At 47.4% G+C, this 18,825-nt stretch overlaps 1 protein-coding gene across 2 annotated transcripts in view; it reads left to right on the forward strand.

Annotated features, from left to right (window-relative positions):
• The window catches only part of PROSER2 (proline and serine rich 2), a 32,101-nt gene extending 14,718 nt beyond the window's left edge, over positions 1-17,383 (forward strand). For both annotated transcript variants that reach the window (XM_054016560.1, XM_054016559.1), the window contains exons 3-4: positions 13,311-13,563; positions 14,821-17,383. In XM_054016560.1, coding sequence (XP_053872535.1) covers positions 13,311-13,563; positions 14,821-15,827 — 1,260 coding nt within the window. In that variant the 3' untranslated portion in view covers positions 15,828-17,383. The remainder of the gene's footprint in view (positions 1-13,310; positions 13,564-14,820) is intronic.
• The last annotated feature ends 1,442 nt before the right edge of the window (positions 17,384-18,825 follow it).

The following is an 18,825-nucleotide window of genomic DNA, read 5'->3' on the forward strand; positions in this document are numbered from 1 at the left end:
ATGACTCAGGCTATTCAAGCATTGTCGCAGGAGGGACCAGGGAAGGGATCGGGTCCTTTCACACTTGAGTCAATGAGTCATTCATGGGCGCAGGCATAATAGGCCTGGGGAGGCTAAGCCTTCCCTAAGCCACGCCCTGGCCCTGCCCATGCTGCGCCCTCTTCCCCCATGCCGGTGCCCAAGTTGGCAGGAGCTCAGTTCCGCCGCCAGCCAGAGCCAATGCTGAGGCTAGCTGGCTGGCGGCCTGGCACTGGGGGGGGCAGCCTGGTGCTAGGGTGTGGGGGAGGTGTGGTGGGTGCTGGGTGCAGCCTGGCAGTGGGGGAGGGGAGATAGGGTGGGTGCTTGGGGCTCTGGAGGATAGGGAGGCAAGGTACAAAGGGTGGGGCCATGTGGTTAGTCTCCCTGAAGGGGGGGGGGGGGGTCTTACGCACCAGCCATGCAGTCATTGCCACTGAGAAGGCAATGACCCAGACAGTGTCTGCCTCTCGAAAGCACTGAGCATCCACGGCGGCAGGTCTCAGGCTGTGCCCCCAAAATCAGTGGCAGCTCTTGGGAAATGAAACACAACAGGTGTTCACATCGTCACCGGTCTACTCTTCAGTGTCAAGAAGTGACATGGGCCACCTCTTGAACGACCTTCATCTAAGTGGGCGGCAGCATGCGATATGCTTCCATGATAGGGTTGGAATCCTCTGCTGTCATGGTGTTTCCCGTAGGTAACAAGAGGAGGGGTTTTTGTGCCCAACCCAGCAGGGATAACAAGCTGGCTATTGATGGAGGACTTCCACCAGTGTCATGCATCTCTCAGCTGAAGAAGCTCAGGAAGACATTAGTGCCTTTTCTATAGGCTGTGCTGTGTAGTTTGTGTGGCTTTTTTATCCACGTGCAGTAGGAAAGGTCATACTAGAATTAATAAGTCTCTTAAATGACATCAATATTAAACAGATGTTAATAAATGGTTGGCATAGCAGGTAAAGCAGCTAGCAACTAAGGAAAAGTTGCAACTTCCCGCAGCTCCCATTGTGCAGGAATGGCAAACCATGGCCACTGGGAGCTGTGGGCGGCTGTTCAAATGTAAACAAACTGTCAGTCTGGCGGCCTGCCAGCGGATTATCATGATGGGCTGCAGGTTGCTCGCCACTGCCTTAAGTGATGCTCTTCCTCCCAGGCAACATCGATTCCTTTTGTGGCCTTTAAGCCAGTCACTTAAACTTCTTGTCTTTGCTTCCTCATTTACAAAGCGAGGATAAATAGTACTGACCTTACATGTGGTGTTTGTAAAGGTGTCAAGTTTTAGGGGAAGGGAGGTGGAGAGAGAGAAAAGCACTGACAGTATGTTAGACTTCCTTTACAGTCCATATTAACACCCTATCAAAACATTTCATCACTACATCTTAACATCTCTCTACAATTATCAGTCACCCAGAGCTGCTTTTCAGCTGGCATCACAATCTTTAGATACTACAAGGCAGGCAGATCATTAAGTTTAAAGGTTTCTAAGAACTTATCTGTTGTCTGCATTAATGAGTTTCGGTTTATCCAGACACAACACAGGGAGTCAGGGTCACTTTTGCTTTGCAGGGCTTCAGAGGATTAGAAGTGAAAGTATCGCTTGAGATTTTTATTTTTTTTCCCCCCCAGCTGGTTACAAGGAAAGGGCCCTCCATATCTCTAGATGGCTAAACTCCATCCAGTTGGCAGGCGCAACCTTTGGATGAGAGATCTCTATGGAATTCAAACAAACACAGGAAAACAATAGCATGTGCAAACAGTTCAACTAACTAGCATACACAGGCTGCTCAGAGCCAGTCTGGTTGACCTGGTAGCTTAGGCCTGGTCTACACTAAACCCCCAAATCGAACTAAGGTACGCAACTTCAGCTACGTGAATAACGTAGCTGAAGTTCGACGTACCTTAGTTCGATCTTACCTCGGTCCACACGCAGCAGGCAGGCTCCCCCGTTGACTCCGCGGTACTCCTCTCGCCGAGCTGGAGTACCGCAGTCGACGGCGAGCACTTCCGGGTTCGACTTACCGCGTCCAGACAAGACGCGATAAGTCGAACCCAGAAGTTCGATTGCCAGCCGCCGAACTAGCGGCTGGGTATAGACGTACCCTTAGACAGTTTGCAGTTGTGTTTTATACCAGTGCTGCATCTGTGAAACTGTACCACTGCTAGCGTTTGGGGGAGAGACTTAAACCCTCAGTGTACACAAGGCCCATGTGTAAGAACTAATTCTTGCCAGCAGTCTATTGTCACTTTAGCATATTAAGTAGAGGAAGTCTTGGAAATGTGCAGCTGTCTGCATGTTAATGCTTTGATCTAATCCATTTAGATACAATGCATTCTTTAAAGCACCCCATACTCATATGTTGACTAGAAAAAGCTATTTTTAATGGTACCTGTCTCCATGCTGTGTTTGGAGTGGAATTTGCCTAACGAATAACGGACACTTAAGGGTTAGCATCACAAACCAAAATGTAAGTTTAATTGAAAACTCTGATCTAGCCCATGTCCATTTATTTTAGAACTGTAAAAAGTCACATTATTCGAGGAAGGAAGTTTTGCACACAGGTCTGTGAGTATGAAAAGTGACATTCTGCCAGTGTCTAAACATATCTCCTTGTCTGAGCAAAAGTTGACATTCAGATCAGCTAAAACAATCTCAGTGGAGTGAAAGGTGAGTGCACCTTCTCCATGCATGGAATCACTTGCATGGCTCTAAAAGGATGGGTAAACAAAAATACTCAGTTCTTCTCAAGAGTCTCAATTCCTAATCCCATGCTTTAAATTTAGAGCATGCTCCCTTTCACTTGGGGCAAGGGCTCCTGTTCTTGGTCATCTCTTTTACACAGCTGATGAAACAAGTGCAGTTAAATCCAGGCTGAGCAGTTTAAGACGGTATATTTGAATCTCACTGGGGATAAAATGAGGCCCTGGACTTTTTTCAAGCATCCGTTTATGCATCAGCAGCTTAAGACAAAAAAACAAAGGTTTGTGGGCTTAAGCAGCAAGGCCTCCTTTTTCAGTGCTTTAATTCTGTAATTGTAGTCATAGGCGACAGGTGGAGCCCCCCTTTAGGGAGGGGAGCCCCCCTTTAGGGAGGCTAGCCCCCAGCTCTGCCCCTTTTGTCTGCCCCTCCTCCCCACCCAGAGGAGCCCTGAGTGCCCCCCATGTTGGCCAAAGGAGCTCTGGACCAGCCGAAGCCCCCAAGCCCTCCCCACATTCAGCCCAGAGGAGTCCTAGGCCAGCCTCAGCCATGCCGTGCCTCCCCAGATCCCAAGCTGCCCTGGGTAAAAACCTCTTGTCCCAAAGACGCTTTTGATATGCCCCATGCAGGTTCCGAGATGGCTGAGAAGGGCGGTATTTGTTACTCAGCTTCCTGGATTCAGAAGTCCAGGGAGATTACAAATGAACCTGGTAAGCTGCTTAGCACATTACCACCTCCTCAGCCCCCCTGGAACCTGCATGGGGTTATAATAAAGCAAAAAATTCCCCTCACCAAACCCCGCAACAGGGTCCGGTGGTAGCAGCGTGGGGAGCAGAGCCTCCCCTGGCCTATTATACCCGCTGCCCATGATTGTAGTATTTCTAAATCCACCTGTGAGTAACTGAAGTCATTTCTAGGTGGGAATAGCATATCAGTGCAGTAGTGTCACTTACTGAAACCATACAGCACCTGCTCAAGCATGTTTCGGGTGAGTTGTGCTGGCACTGAATTATGGTATTGAGATTGTACTAGTGTCTCAAATGCAATTGAGAGCTACTGAGAGAACCTCCTTCCTGTGCTGATTACCCTGTGTGCTGTTAAATACCTACTGCTCTTGGGCACTATGTGTAGCCTTCGTACATAAACAAATGCAATGGACCCTATTGTGTCCTGTTAATTTGATTCTAGGTTGGGTTAGACTTTCCAGTTATGCCTGTGTTAGCTAGGGTTACCATATTTCAGCAAGCAAAAAAGAGGACGGGAGGAGCCCCGCCCTAGCCCCGCCCCTGCCCCTCCCACTTCCTGCCCCCCCAGAACCCCCAACCCTCCCCCCGTTCCTTGTCCCCTGACTGCCCCCTCCTGGGACCCCTGCCCCTAACTGCCCCCCAGGACTCCACTCCCTATCTAAGCCTCCCTGCCTCTTGTCCCCTGACTGCCCCAACCCTTATCCACACCCCCACCCCCAGACAGACCCCTGGGACTCCCATGCCCCATCCAACCACTCCTCACCCCCTGACAGCCCCCCCCAGAACTCCCAACCCATCTAAACCTCTCTGCTCCCTGTCCCCTGACTGCTCCGATCCCTCTCCCCACTCCTGCCCCCTGACAGCCCCCCCCCGAACTCCCAGCTCCCCACCCCCCTGCTCCTTGTCCCCTGACTGCCCCTTCCTGGGACCCCTGCTCCTAACTGCCCTCCAGAACCCCACCCCTAAGCCTCCCTGTTCCTTGTCCCCGAACTGCCCCCTCCTAAGACCCCCCCAACTGCCCCCCAGGACCCTACCCCCTACCTGTACCCTGACTGCCCAAAACTTTCTCCACCCCCCCCAAAAGCCCCCCCCCCCCGTTTCTTGACTGCCCCCTCCAGAACCTTCCTGCCCCCGGTCCCCCTTACCCTGCTGCTCAGAACAGGGTGTTGGGCTCTGTGCGAGCCGAGCCAGACACGTGGCTGAGCTCCCCAGCACAACAAAACCCGGTCCCTGGCCCTGCACAGTGCTGCCGGACCAGGTTGCAGGAGAGGCCAACTCAGAATGCAGGGCGGCTCCGGCTCCTCTACAGCTGCTCAGGAGTCCAGCCCGGGATTTTTCTGCAGCCCTCCCAGCCGCTCACTCTGCCGGGGGAGGGGGAAATCCCGGACATTGTGAGTGCTTTACAAATTCCCCCCGGACGCTATTTTTAGCGCGAAAAGGAGGACATGTCCGGGTAAATCCGGACGAATGGTAACCCTAGTGTTAGCTGCTATATTTGGAAATAGGTTTTGACCAAATGCTCCTGCCGCCCTCCCGCCTGACACTCAGGGGCTGGAGTCCATGCCGCCTGCCCACCCATTGCTCCGGTGCTGGGCGCCGTGCTGCCCACCCCTCCGCCCCCCGTGTTGGGGCTGGGGGCTGTGCTCAGCTGCCTGCATGCCTGGCACTCCAGGCCTGGGGTGGGGGGCTGGGCTGCCTGGCCCCCCCACCTGCTGTTCTGGGGGCCGCGCTGCCTGACCAGCGCTCCGGAGGGATGGACACTCAGGCTGGCAGGGGGTGGGGCTCTCTGGGCTCTGGCAGAGGTATGAGGGGCGGGCCAGCCAGGGGCTATCCTCCCCAAGCTCATGGTTCACCCACCGCCACCCATGGCGGACGTGCTACCTAAACAATGACCGGTGCACTATGGGATGGCAGCAGGACAAGGACTATTTGCACTGTTGTGCTGTTCCCCCTGTGGTAGCTGTTGGCACTGCCGTCACGCCAACTCTAATCAGGAATGCACGGCTGCCTCTGGCGCTGGGTAGTGAGCAGCTGCATTCCTCCCCATTCCGATTCTTGCATTGTAACATCAGATTGTGTGAAGCAATCTCCTACATGCCAATCTCAGGCCTTCCCTTTGCACAAGTACCCACTTAACCTTATCTGCACCCAGGCTCCTCCAACTTCTCCATTAAACCAAGGAGGTTACACAGTAGTAAGGTTTTAGAAGTTAAGGGTGTTAGTCAGTGTCAAGGCTGGATCCCCATTTTGAACTTTAGGGTACAAATGTAGGGGCCTGCATGAAAACTTCTAAGCTTAACTACCAGCTTAGCTCTGGTACCGCTGCCATCATTTCCCAATTAGATTCCCTTCCTGGGAAGCCCTGAGAAACCTTTCACCAATTCCCTGGTGAATCAAGATCCAAACCCCTTGGATCTTAAAAACAAGGAAAAATCAATCAGGTTCTTAAAAAGAAGGCTTTTAATTAAAGAAAAAAAGTAAAAATCATCTCTGTAAAATCAGTATGGAAATTAACCTTACAGGGTAATCAAACTTAAAGAGCTCAGAGGACTCCCCTCTAGTCTCAGGTTCAAAGTACAGCAAACAAAGAGAAACACTCTAGTAAAAGGTACATTTACAAGTTGAGAAAACAAAGGAAAACTAACACGCCTTGCCTGGCTATTTACTTACAAATTTGAAATAGGAGAGACTTGTTTAGAAAGATGTGGAGAACCTGGATTGATGTCTGGTCCCTCTCAGTCCCGAGAACGAACACACTCCCAAACAAAGAACACAAACAAAAGCCTTCCCCGCCCCCCCTTCCCCCCCAAGATTTGAAAGTATCTTGTCCCCTTATTGGTCCTTTAGGTCAGATGCCAGCCAGGTTACCTGAGCTTCTTAACCCTTTACAGGGAAAAGGATTTTGGAGTCTCTGGCCAGGAGGGATTTTATAGTACTGTACACAGGACAGCTGTTACCCTTCCCTTTATAGTTATGACAGTCAGGAATTGCAGACTTGATTCTACTACAACTATTCCCTTGTTCATATGAATTTACAGTGGACTAATCCCAACAATACCCCATAACTCTTGACTCCACCATGCTGAATGTAGGGAGTATGTCACACAGGATTAAGTGGTCCTGTAATGACACTATTTCCAGTCTATTGAGATGATCCTCAATCACTGAATTTTTCCAGTGTTTCTGTTATTTATAAAATACCTGTCTATGGCCCTATATGTAGAATGAGAATCTCTTCACACAATCATACATGCAAATAACTAATCATTCTTGTTCTGAAGCACCTCTTATTTTCGTTTTTATTGCTTAGTATTCACTCTTAGTAGAATTAAAGTCCCTTATATTAAAGGGCCAGTAGATCACACCTTTACTACCCAATTTAAAACACGGGAGTTGCCCAAGTCACTGTGGGCCGCCTTTGACCTCCAAAACCCTTAGATACTGACACCAAAAAAGACCAAACATTGAGTCTTTCAGATTCAATGCTGTGATTGCAGGGATGGCTTTCAACATTGGTACTTAAGTGGACTTAAATTTTGAACAGAAATCAAACACAGAATTTTACACACACCCGCAATCCATTTATAGAGATAAACTTACTTACAATGTAGCAAAAATTCCAGATTTAATAAAATCATGGGATATGCAATACTGGGTCCATGGCTGTAATATATTCTCCAGTCCTTAATATTAAAGTAACTTTTCTGGACAGGGTAGAAGAGAATTTGCTCACTGGAACACAAACTTTCCTTTACAAAAAATATTCCAGTAGCGTGCACACTGCTCATGCCAGACAGGGCAAATGCGCATTAAGTTCTAATCTATTAGATGCCAACTGAACATACCCAACTCTTTTTGTTTATAATCCAAATTTCTTCCCTCACAGGCAACAGCTTTAAGACTCTAAATATTTCAGTTTTCAAACTTCAGCTGTTCTTTGACTGTAGCTTTTTCTTAGAGCAAGAAAACCCACTCTCTCCCTCTGTCCCCCTCTGCTTTCCAGTATCACAAGGAGTTGCAGGGATTCTACTTAAACTTTCTGAAAACAAATTCTTTTTCAGGCAGCAAGAGAGCCTGGAAAATAAGCCCCAAAAGAGGTGACTGTTTCCACATATGGACTATTTGGAAAACAGGGTTATAATGGAAACAGGTTTTGTAACCTTAGTTCTAGTTGGCACGGCCAGCACCTACTGTAATAAAATTCCTCCCCTTTTCTGAAGCTTTCAGTATAATTTGAAGAATGCAGAAGAGCATTTTGTAAGACAGCCGTGCTCTTAGAGCAGCGATCGCTTGTAATTCCTCAAATTACACCATGGAAGTACAGAGACAGCTAATGTAAGCAATAACCATTCACAAGCTGTCACTGCTCTGAGAGCATTGTTGTTCCACAGTACTGACATGCGCATATTATCACCATAGTATCTGAGCAGCTTGAACACAATGGATATATTCTCATGACACCTCTGCGGCAGGGAAATATCCCCATTTTACAGATGGGGAAGCTTGAGGCATAGTGTGCCTGTGGCAGGGCTGGAATCCGGACTTTAAGGGTCTCCTGAACCCCATCTCAGTGCCCTAACCAAAAGACCATTGTTCCTCCGTAGCTGCTTTCTCATCACTCCCATGAGAAACGGACTACTTGGGTGACCATTGCAGAGAGAAGCATTTAGTTGAGGGAAGAAAATAATGGCTGTGAACATAGACTTGTGCCTGACGATACTGGGGGAGGCACAATGTGAAGGGAGGGCCATGTGACTGTTGCACCTGTTGCCTCTGGGAGGAACCTTCCAGCCCCACCTGCCTGGGCCAGGGCAGCCAGTCCTGCCGGCTGCTGGGAGGCTGGGGCCACAGGACCGGGAGCATGTGCCGCTGGGCTGGGCTGGCCTCAGCCTGACACAGCATCAGTGTCTCTCAGGAGTTCCCACGCGCTTGCGGACACTGCAGCAGGGGGAGGGGCATGGGCAAGGCTCCTGCCTCCGGCTGAACAAAGGGACCTTGCTCCAAGCACCTTCCCCAGTGACCCTCCAGCCCTGAGCTGGGCCCGGTCCAGGGCTGCTGCATGGGTCCCTCTGTCCTTCTTCTGCTGCGCCTCTCTCCCCCCTCCCCTGGCACTTCCAGCTCCCTGGGCCAGGGTGGGTGGGGCGGAGCCACTTCTCAAACTGGCTCACTGTGCTCCGTACCACTTGCTGAGACGCGGTAGCTAGGTTGACAGAAGAACTGTCTACAATGGGGATTAGACTAGTTTAACCATGTCACTCAGGGTGTGGAATTTTCATACCCCTGAGCTATGTAGTTGAGTTGTCTTAACATTTTAGTGTGGACCTGGCCTCTGTCAAAAACACACCAATGTTCATATGGTAAGGCCTCAATCCTGCATTGCAGGGTTTAACACAGGGGCAGATTAACAAATTTGCTGCCCCTAGGCTGTCAAAAAATTGCCTGCCCTCCTCCTCTTCCCCCCCCGCCCCACGGCAAGCCGGGGAGGGGGGGAGAAGGGGAGTTGTGGCGTGCTTAGGGGACGGCGACAGTGGAGCAGGGGTAAGCTGGGGCAGGGAGTGGTTCCCTGCCCCCCCCCCGAGAGTTATTCCCCGTGCCCGCCAGCCCCAGCTCATCTCCGCTATCCCCTGAACGCGCAGCTACTCGCTTCTCCTTCCCAGCGCTTTCGCGCGGCAAGCCTGGGAGGGAGGGGGGAGAATGGGACTTGGGGCATGTTCGGGGGGGATGGCGGCAGCACTGGAGCAGAGGTGAGCTGGGGCAGGCTGGGGAGCGGTTCCCGGCCCCCCCGTTACTCCCCGCGCCCGCGGGCCCTAGCTCACCTCTGCGCCGCCTCCTCCGAGCACACTGCAACTCGCTTCTCTCTCCCTCCCAGGCTTGCCGCGCTGGGAGGGAGAAGGAGGGAAGCACGGCGCGCCTGGGGGAGGAGGTGGGCTGGGGATTTGGGGAAGGGGCAGAGTTGGGGAGGGGGCAAGAACAAATTTGCTGCCCTGGCAAATTTGCCACCCTAGGCCTAGGCCTTGTTGGCCTAGGCGATAATACACCACTGGGTTAACATACTGCACAGTGAGGGCTATTTCTCTGTTCAGTCCTGTTTTCACACACACACACACCCCCACACACACCCCAACCAGGTATTTCAGCTCAGTAGATGGGGGGGCTTTTGGGGGAGGCCACAGTTTTGTGTGTTTTTGTGGGGGAGGGGTTGTTTTTAAATGGGAGACTTTTTTTTCTTTTTTCTTTTAAACTGTAGCTGAAAAATTTTGCTCAAACTTAAAACCCAATCCTGCCATAAGGCAGAAACCACCCTCTGAAAACTTCAGCCCAAGAAATCAGTGCTTTAGACAAGCAATTAAAAATGGGGCTAGAATGGAAACACTTAGCTACAGTGTGATGCTGACTGGCCAGGTGCCAACTCTTGCCAAGGCTGCGGGCATTGTCAAAGAACTGACAAACTCCTAGCTGGAGACCAGACCAGTTCACTTGTGTTAGTGAAGGTATTAGTCTTAAGAATATATTTAGTGTTGACTCTAATTCATGCAGCAATTTACAAACATTCTACAATCTTATTCATGATGTCTGTATTCCATGCTATAAGAGAATATGTAAATTTTGCTTTATAACTTTGAAAATGTCTGCTCTGAACTTATGAACTCAGATGGGAAGTGTATGGGGTTGGGTTTTTTCCCACGGTCCATCCAGAAGAAATAGCAAAATCAGATGGGCCCTCAAGGAACATCGCAGTACAAAGGATTGGTTAATGGCCCTGTCACACCTTGGAAATGCTGTGTGCAAGGAAGCTCATTCTTGATGGACTTGAAAGCTGAATGAAGGCAATAAAACAGACCTAGGAAAATTGTCCTTCTCTTTGCTGTTTGAACTGTCACAGGGCCAGAGACCCCAAACTAAAGCCAGAGATCCCCAGGGGTCACCACCTGGATCTGCCTTGAAAGATACCTTTTGAGTTGACCGATTACTACAACTCAGTCACTCTTGGGAGTTAGATTGCAACTCACTGTATGTTTGCTTGCTTTAACCTGTAAAGATTTATTAATTAGGAAAAATAAATGTTTTATTTAGCTTATTATAGGCTTGGCTACAGGTATCTCTTATCTTTGGTGTAAGATCTAGCATAGGCACCGACTTCCCCTCTTTCCCATGGGTACTTGACCCACTGCCCCTGGCCCTGGCCCCACTCCCACTCCACCCCTTCCATGAGGCCCTGCCCCCATTCCAACCCCTTCCCCAAAGTCCCCGCCTCCTCCCCTGAGCATGCCGCATTCCCGCTCCTCCCCCTCTTTCCCAGAGCTTGCTAATGCTGCCAAACAGCTGTTTGGCAGTAGCTGGGCAGGAAGTGCTGGGAGGTAGGTGGAGGAGCAGGGACATGGCACACAAGGAGGAGGTGAGGTGGGGTGGGGAGAGCTTGGCTGCCAGTGGGTGCAGAGCACCCACTAATTTTTCAGCCCTGGAGCACCCATGGAGTCAGCGCCTATGAGATTTAGCGTACTAATTGATCTGGGGTAAGTGACTGGTCTCTTGGGACTAGAAGCAACCTGAATACGGTGTGAATTTTTTGGTGTAAGTTACCATTTATAACTAAGTCCAGCTTGCCTGGGTGGCAAGATAGGCTGGAGACTATAAGGGGACTGTCTGTGACACCCTGGTAAGACTGTTGTGATCCAGGAGTTCATGTTTGTTTCTGGCTTGATGAAATCTAATTATAGAACATACCACCAGTTTGGGGTGCCTGCCCTCTTTTTGACAGTCCACCCTGAGGTAGGCACTCATGGTTGTGAGCCACTCCAGACAGCGTGACACACAGCCGTTGCTGTCACTAGATCAATTCATGCAGTCTGTCAGGAGTACACTTCAGGTTACACAATTAATGTGTGGTGTATGGGTGCCAGAACTGCAGTGCTTTGCTCATAACCATCTGGCTCTCAGGGAATGCATCAACATCACATACTTCTTGTGTTGGCAAAAACGACCCAAGATTTCTCTTGTATTTATTAGAAAACTTCCAGAGATTTCAGAGTAGCAGCCATGTTAGTCTGTATCCGCAAAAAGAAGAACAGGAGTACTTGTGGCACCTTAGAGACTAACAAATTTATTAGAGCATAAGCTTTCGTGGACTACAGCCCACTTCTTCGGATGCATCCAGAGATTGTAGCTCAACCAATACCGACCAGGCTGGTTTACAAGTGGGTTTTTTCTTCTCTGAAGACCCAAAGATGTTCTCCGAAGCCGAAATGTAAAGCAGTGGAGGGGGAAGTTCAATTGGCTGCTTGGGATTATAAAGCTAATTGTGAGCCCTAAAGCATTTACCTTCACACCCGCATGGTGGTGGTTTAAATTGCAGACCCACCCACACTACTGAGTGCTTAAGACTTACTGCCAATCACCTAGTGCTTTTCATCTATAGACTATAGTGTTCTGGGAAGGTAGGTCAGCAGCATTGTCCCCATTTGAATGACTGGAGCACAGAGGCAAAGGCTTTGCCTGCACCAGGATTTTAGCCACTGGTATATCTGCACCAATGCACACTTACTTCTTTACCCCAGCACAGGTTGATCAGCACAGCTTACTCTGGTTTGGCACGAGTTACATTGCCTTGGTGTAACCTGCGTTTCCTCTAGGGTTTTGCATCGGTAGAGCTACACGTGTCTGGCTTGTCAGGCCAGGCAACAAGCTAAAAGCAGAGATGGAACTTGTATCTTGACTCCCTGCCTGGTTTCTCTTCCCCTCCCCCTGCCCGGTTTGCAGCCAGCAGCTGCTAGCCATTCTCATGGTTACACACTGTATGAGAGAAGTGTAATCTAGAAAAGGAAGCAAACTGCCACTTGGCTCTCATTGCTACTAGAACAGGTGCTTTGCAGACAGTCTGCAAAGTTGTTGGGAAATGTCTTTTCCCGCACCTATTGTCTCATAACACTCCTTACTAGTCACTATTTGTCATCCTTCTACTTGTGGAAAAGAGGGTGCTTCCCATGAGGTAGGAGTGTGAGAAGGGTTCAAGCATTGCTGCTCATGGAAGCGTTACTGGGATCAGGTTCGTCGAGAGCTGTGAATCAGAGAAGACTAAGTGACTTCTTGGATCATCCAGTCTATTTCCCCACTCATGCAGGATTATTCCCTACTGGACAAAACCTGTCTTGCTGGTCCCTCTACTGTCAGGAAGCATTTCCTGATATTTATTCTAAATTTCCCTAATTCTTTTTTTTCCTCTAATTCCCCTTCATCCTTGTTCTTAACAATTTGTAGATAGTTGGTTTATCATGGATATTGGTCTCTGCACATCTCTGTACCCCAATCTTCTTGTTTTCCCCCAACTTGATACAGTGACCAAAACGACTATTTTGGAAGCCCAATGACACGAAAAAGGGGCAGGTACTTGGCTCTTCTGAAAATCGGGCACTTTAGTCTGTCTTGCATCAGACACTCAAGCACTGAACGTTTGTGAAAACACAAGCCTATATTCTGTAGTATCTATTCTCAACCAGAGCAAGTGAGATTTATTTTCTTTAATACGCTCTGCTAAAATAGGATATCACAGCAGTGGCTATGTCATCCTTTGTTTTTAATAATTTTGTAGTTCTGTCAAAAAAGCAAAAACTTTCCAGTCAAGACTTATGCTCTATCAACCCATACTGCTTAAATATACTCATGGTGTTTATGTTGTAGCTATTTAGACTTTTTTCCCCCCCTTAGGTTGGCAGTTTCTGATAAATTGTTAGGATCACGCTTTTTTCTTTAAAACAGGTGCTGCATTTGTGTTCTATTATTCAGTTAGCCAGTCTTTGCAAAATCCTATACAACTAGCATTTGTTGTCTTCACTTAAGACTCTTTTCTCTAACTGTAGGATGATGAAAGTCTCCAATACCTAACCCATGAGGAGAAGGATGTTCTCCTGTTTTTTGAAGAAACCATTGATTCTTTAGAAGATGACTTGGAAGAACAGGTCCTACATGACAGCGGTATCCATGGTCACTCCCCAAGATCAACGGACGAAAATGCTTCCAGCCATTCAGAATCGGAAGAGATCATTGACTTGGTGCAATCAACCTCTGAGAACAGTGATCACAAGTGTACTCCGAACAGAGAAGTAGCAACAGGTAAAGTGTGACAGCTTCTAGTGTATGTACATTGAAGCAAACCTGTTACTCAGGATACAGAAGTTCTAAGTCTTTTCAGTACTGACATACCTCTTGTTCTGAATTTGTTGAATCCTACTTTTAAAAAGCAGATTTTTCACCATGTCCCTCCCTGTTGTAGGGGAAGTTTGTGTGCCAGTACCACCAGAGGTGACGCATGGAGTGGGACATGCAGGGTCACGTCCCTCCCAGATTGCTTGGTCACATGGTGCAGCCTGCCCCTCCTTCCTGGGGGGCAGCTGAGCCAGCCGGAGAGACAGAGGCAGGAGAATCAACTGGAAGCTGCAGGGAGGGGCCTCTGCTTTCTAGGAGGAGGGAGGGGGTGTGCTACATTCCGAGAGGGGGGGACTCCTTGAGGGGTCTGACTCGAGCTGTTCCAGGGTTGTGCCCCCTCCCACTCTCCGCGGGCACAGGTTGTCTCTGAGTACCACGCAGGTGGCTTAGTAGCTCAACATTATTAGTTTCCTTAATTTAGTTGTTCGGATGCTGAATTATGACTATTGTTCCTCTCTTGTGTGCTCTCCCCGCCCGCCCCCCGATACACCAAGGCACTAACAAAATAGAAGTGTAATGAAGTTGCTTCAATGAGCAATAGGAGTGAAATGCATGACAATGACTGTAACAAGTATACTTGTTCATGCACCCGTTCCTTTATCCACCTCTAGCCCACACTTCTGTGGACAGCCATCTTGTGAATCAATGGTAGTGGAGCCACCATGAGGGCTTAGAGGAATGTGGCTTCACTGACCAAACCCCACCACATGGGTAGGTGGTGCCCATAGAGAGTGGCCTCCCGATCCCTACACACAGCCAGTTTCCCCAGACTCTCTGCAGAAGAGGAGGACTTGCCCATTAGCAAATGCGCTACTTGGGTTTTAAACCTGTTTCTTTCCCCTCTGGTCACAGTAACCAAGAAAGGGCACAAAGGCAAGAAAAAGAGGAAAAGGAGAAGGCTGCTGAAACACTGCACATACATCTAGCAGATATGGGCATAATGGATTAGCAGAAGGAAGGACTGTATCAAACCCATCACAGACAGTGTCTAAGTGGAGGCATTAGTTGCCGGAGGAGACGTTCAGCTACTCAAGTTCCAATTTCTTATTCAAGTGAAAAGTTGGGGGCAAGGGGTGTTGTGGTGAGAGAGGCCAATACTAGTGAAAGGAAGCTTTGTGTTCTACTCTGTGCAAGGACCTAATGAGATTCCATTTGTTTTTTAAGTGTCAGAGGCTGCCAGGAGAACAGATGATCCTAAGCCAGAGGGCAATGAGCTGCCTGAGAAGATTCCACCTCCTGATGCTCCGCCAAGCCACCCTTCAGCTCCTCCATTGATAAGCGATGAGACAGTTCTTGCTCCATGCCCCGTGCAGCACCCCAAGCTTCATCATGCCATCCCCACTCCACTTATCTTGGCTCAGAAAATGTCCGAGAAGCAAGATGAGACAAGGACATGCTCTCCCACTTCCCCCAAGGAGGGGAAGCCTGTGGAGTGGAGAAAAGCCCCAGTGCAGAACGGAGACTGTTTCCCAGCTCTTAAGCACCCTCTGCTGCCTGCACCCAAATCCTACCGGTTTCCAAGTAATATCAACATAACCAATGCAGGTGGGAAGGAATTCAACCAAACTATCTCTAAGGCAGCAGTCAATGTGCAGGTGCGCAAGGCCCAGGTGCTGGCCAACATGAACGGAGCAGCCTTTGGGACAGCTGAAATAGAAGAGAGGTGGCAGAAGAATGAGCTCTTGGTTCGCAGCAGAAGCTCCTCCTTAAGAGATCTAACTTCTGAGCAAACCCGATACGACGCTCTGACAAAACTAGGCCTGGCGAAGGAAAGGCCAAGTCTAGTCCAACAATATCGTGCCCCAAACACACAGAAGATACAGGACTCGCAGGAAGAACAGGGAGAGACTTTTTCTAATGGGGATCAAAATATCCACGCAACCTTAAAATGCGATCCCAGCCCTTTCCTTCCTATGGGCAAGACCGTGAAGATCAAACCAGACACAGCTCTCGCCAGGGACAAGGTTGCTCGACAGAACGTTGCCAAAAGGTTTTATGACCATGGGCAGCCCGACTTAAATCTGGAGATGAGAAAGAGGTCAGGCTCACTGCCGAGACCTTCGGGATTTCGACCCCAGGGGATAACAGTACAGTTTTCCGGCCGAGGCTCAACAGAAGAAGCCAGGAAAGAGGCTCTTCGGAAACTGGGGCTGCTGAAAGAGACAATCTGAAAATCTGACAGGACCATCCTGACACCTGGGGGCAAGCGAATGGATTGGCTTTGTGTTGGAGCAGTCAAACAGGTTCCGGTTTAAAAGGAAACTGGGAGAACAAGGGGCAATTCTGTGCTCCTGCAACCCCAGGAGGTATTAAATATTGTACAATCGCAGGGACTTGCTGTCTTCACACCAAGAGTGGCACCCTGGCGGGTTCAACACTACATCCCACCAAGTTACCCGTCTGATGTTCAGTGACTTGTGCAGACTTTTTCTTTCTAAAGTCCTGGCTGTAGCAGAGGGCATTGCATTAATGAAGTGTTCTGTGCAGTATTTTTTTTTTTTTATTGTACGTAGATGACAAATCAAATGGAGGATTTTCCTTATGTTGTACCATTCTGAAGCCAAAAACTAGATAGATCCGCGTGTGTGTGTGTGTGTGTGTGTGTATGATATACTATAATTGAAGTCTTCGACCTGTCTCACAAAATTCCATGACTTTTCTTTCCTATGATATTGTATTACCTAGCTCTGCCCATATTGATACATAACAGGTGTTGGAATCTTCCTTCTCCTCACTCTGCCCAAAATCTCAGCTCAAGCATGTCTCTGACTTGTGCCTCCTTACAGAGGGTGGTTTCCCATTTGGCCTTCTCTCGGACATAGAGGCCCAGGCTTGGAGTGGGTAACTGCATTGTTCTGCCACTTAATTTGAACATCACCTCTCCTCCTAAGCAGTTGCTTCTTGAGCATCTAGCGACCTACTGGGTGTACAGTGACAGGCACCAGCTAGCTCTCAAGGATACATGCAGTGTGTTCATCGTGTTCCTCTGACAACCAAAGAGTAACTTGACAATCAGGAAGCTAAACCTTCATATACCAGAAATGATGACCAGAGAAGCCATAGGAACAAGTTAACTTTGTACCCAGAGTCAGAGCCTTCTGTTTAATGTCTTATTTTAAACAAGAGTTCAGTGGAGGAAACCTCATTGCTCTGAAACAGTAGTTCTACTCCTCTGAGCAGCTGTGGCTCAGTGCTGTTATTTTTATTAACTCCCCCTCCCCCCCCCCCCCCCCGGAATCTTTCCTATGCTCATCCCTATACTGTGTTGAGAGCCCTAATTCCCAATTCTGAGATGTACCTTTCTTGGCAAAAATCAGCCTATCCTGCTAATGCATCACCAAAGTTAGAACCAGAATCCTTGTACATTAAACAGAATTAAAGGCACTTGTATTTACCAACACATGGAGACTTCCAAAATTCTGTCCAGTTGCCAATTTCCTGTGCCCAACAGACAGAGTTTAAAGGCGGTGTGAACATTATTTATTTATTTTTAAATGTTAGAAGGGATTTACGTCCCATATGGCAAAGTTACTCTTCCTAAACAAAATACCGGTAACTCATTTTCTCCTTCCATACGTATCCCAGAATACTTTAGATTCCAAACTAGCTTCTATTCTTAATGACAAAGTATCTGACTCTATTTACTCATCTTTATTTTTGTACATTTGTAAGAGGCCCAAAATGTTTAATTTCTCCTAAAGGTGAAGATAACCCCAGTCTCTCTCTCTCTCTCTCTCTCTCTCTCTCTCTCTCTCTCTCTCTCTCTCTCTCTCTCTTTTATGTAGCCTGTAGCATTTTTTTCCTTTCCTTTTTTAAAGGGCTGAGTGTTAAATCTTGGAAAATAAGAGGAGTGGTTACAGTAGAGACTAACACACCCTCTATTATAAAAGTTCTGACAACTGTGATAAATACTTTTCTGTATTTCCTTGATAGAAAGTGTTGCTTAATTCTTTCTGAGTAGAATTTATAAATGAAGCTTTTGAAGGAAAATCTTTTCATAATTGTTTACCTGCCTCATAAGTTATAAAATCTTTTTTTAAATAGTATTTAATCAGTTTTTATAATTGATTGCATATGTTATGGAATCTGGCTAGTTTTATTATTTAAATGAGGGATTATTTCTTCAGACTTTTAATACTTTGATTTGAAAGATCATGTTCCCTGTTGTAACAGATGTATGTAAGTAATTTTGAAATCGACTGACTATTCTTCAAGCAAGCAAAGCACTTAGGCATGTGCTTAGTTCAATACGTGACTAGATCCACTGAAGCAAATGAGACTACTTACATGCTGAAAGTTCAGCATGTATGTAAGTGCTTTGCAGGATCTGAGAATCTGGTCCCAATTCAGGACTGTATTTAAGCATGTGCTTGGGATTTAAGTGCTGTCCTGAATATGAGCCTAAGTGAGGGTAATGCATTAAACCTATAATCTTAACCATTTTTTATTTCAAATACTTATTTTTCTACAAGCAAATCAAATTTAAGTGTTCCACAGTTTTTATGCATCAAACTTTTGAGTCCTAGTAAAGAAACACTACAAATGCCAAACCTGTATAAACCATCTTCACATTTTATCATGTTTCTGTCAACAGTAACAAGTATTGATCTTGTGCTTAAATTTTTTTTTTACAGGTGACATCACAATTTAACAATTTAAAAAAGCATTTTGTTTTATCCAAGTATTTCTTTGAGTGAAGCTGAATTTCAGTAGATTAGTAAAATCATAACATTTTAAAAGTGGATAAAGTTTTTTTTTTTTTTAATATCTTGAAGGTATAAGAGATTGCAAAATCTTGTTACCTTGTCCTTTCATTCTTCAATTAGGGTTGAAGCCTCAGCTGGTGGGAATTGGCATAATTCTAAAAATACACCAGCTGAGGGTGTGTGAGCCAGTGTATTTATTTTGGTATGCTAACATACCCATTACCCAATTGATAAAACCTTTCCAGTGTGCCTAAAACTGTAGAAAGTAAAGCCATGTACTACATGTGAAGTTGTTATAGCTGCTAATGAAATAACTTGTATATTAATGCAAACTGTGTTGTGTATCATGTTACTGTGTATGTAAATGTTGGGGTTTTATTTTAAGGTGGTGGTTTTGTCTTACATAACTATCTTCTCTGAAAACCATAATGAATCAGCTGATTAAACTAACTAGGATAAAACC

Source organism: Malaclemys terrapin, chromosome 1 (assembly GCF_027887155.1).
Source record: "Malaclemys terrapin pileata isolate rMalTer1 chromosome 1, rMalTer1.hap1, whole genome shotgun sequence".
NCBI classification, from domain to species: domain Eukaryota; kingdom Metazoa; phylum Chordata; order Testudines; family Emydidae; genus Malaclemys; species Malaclemys terrapin.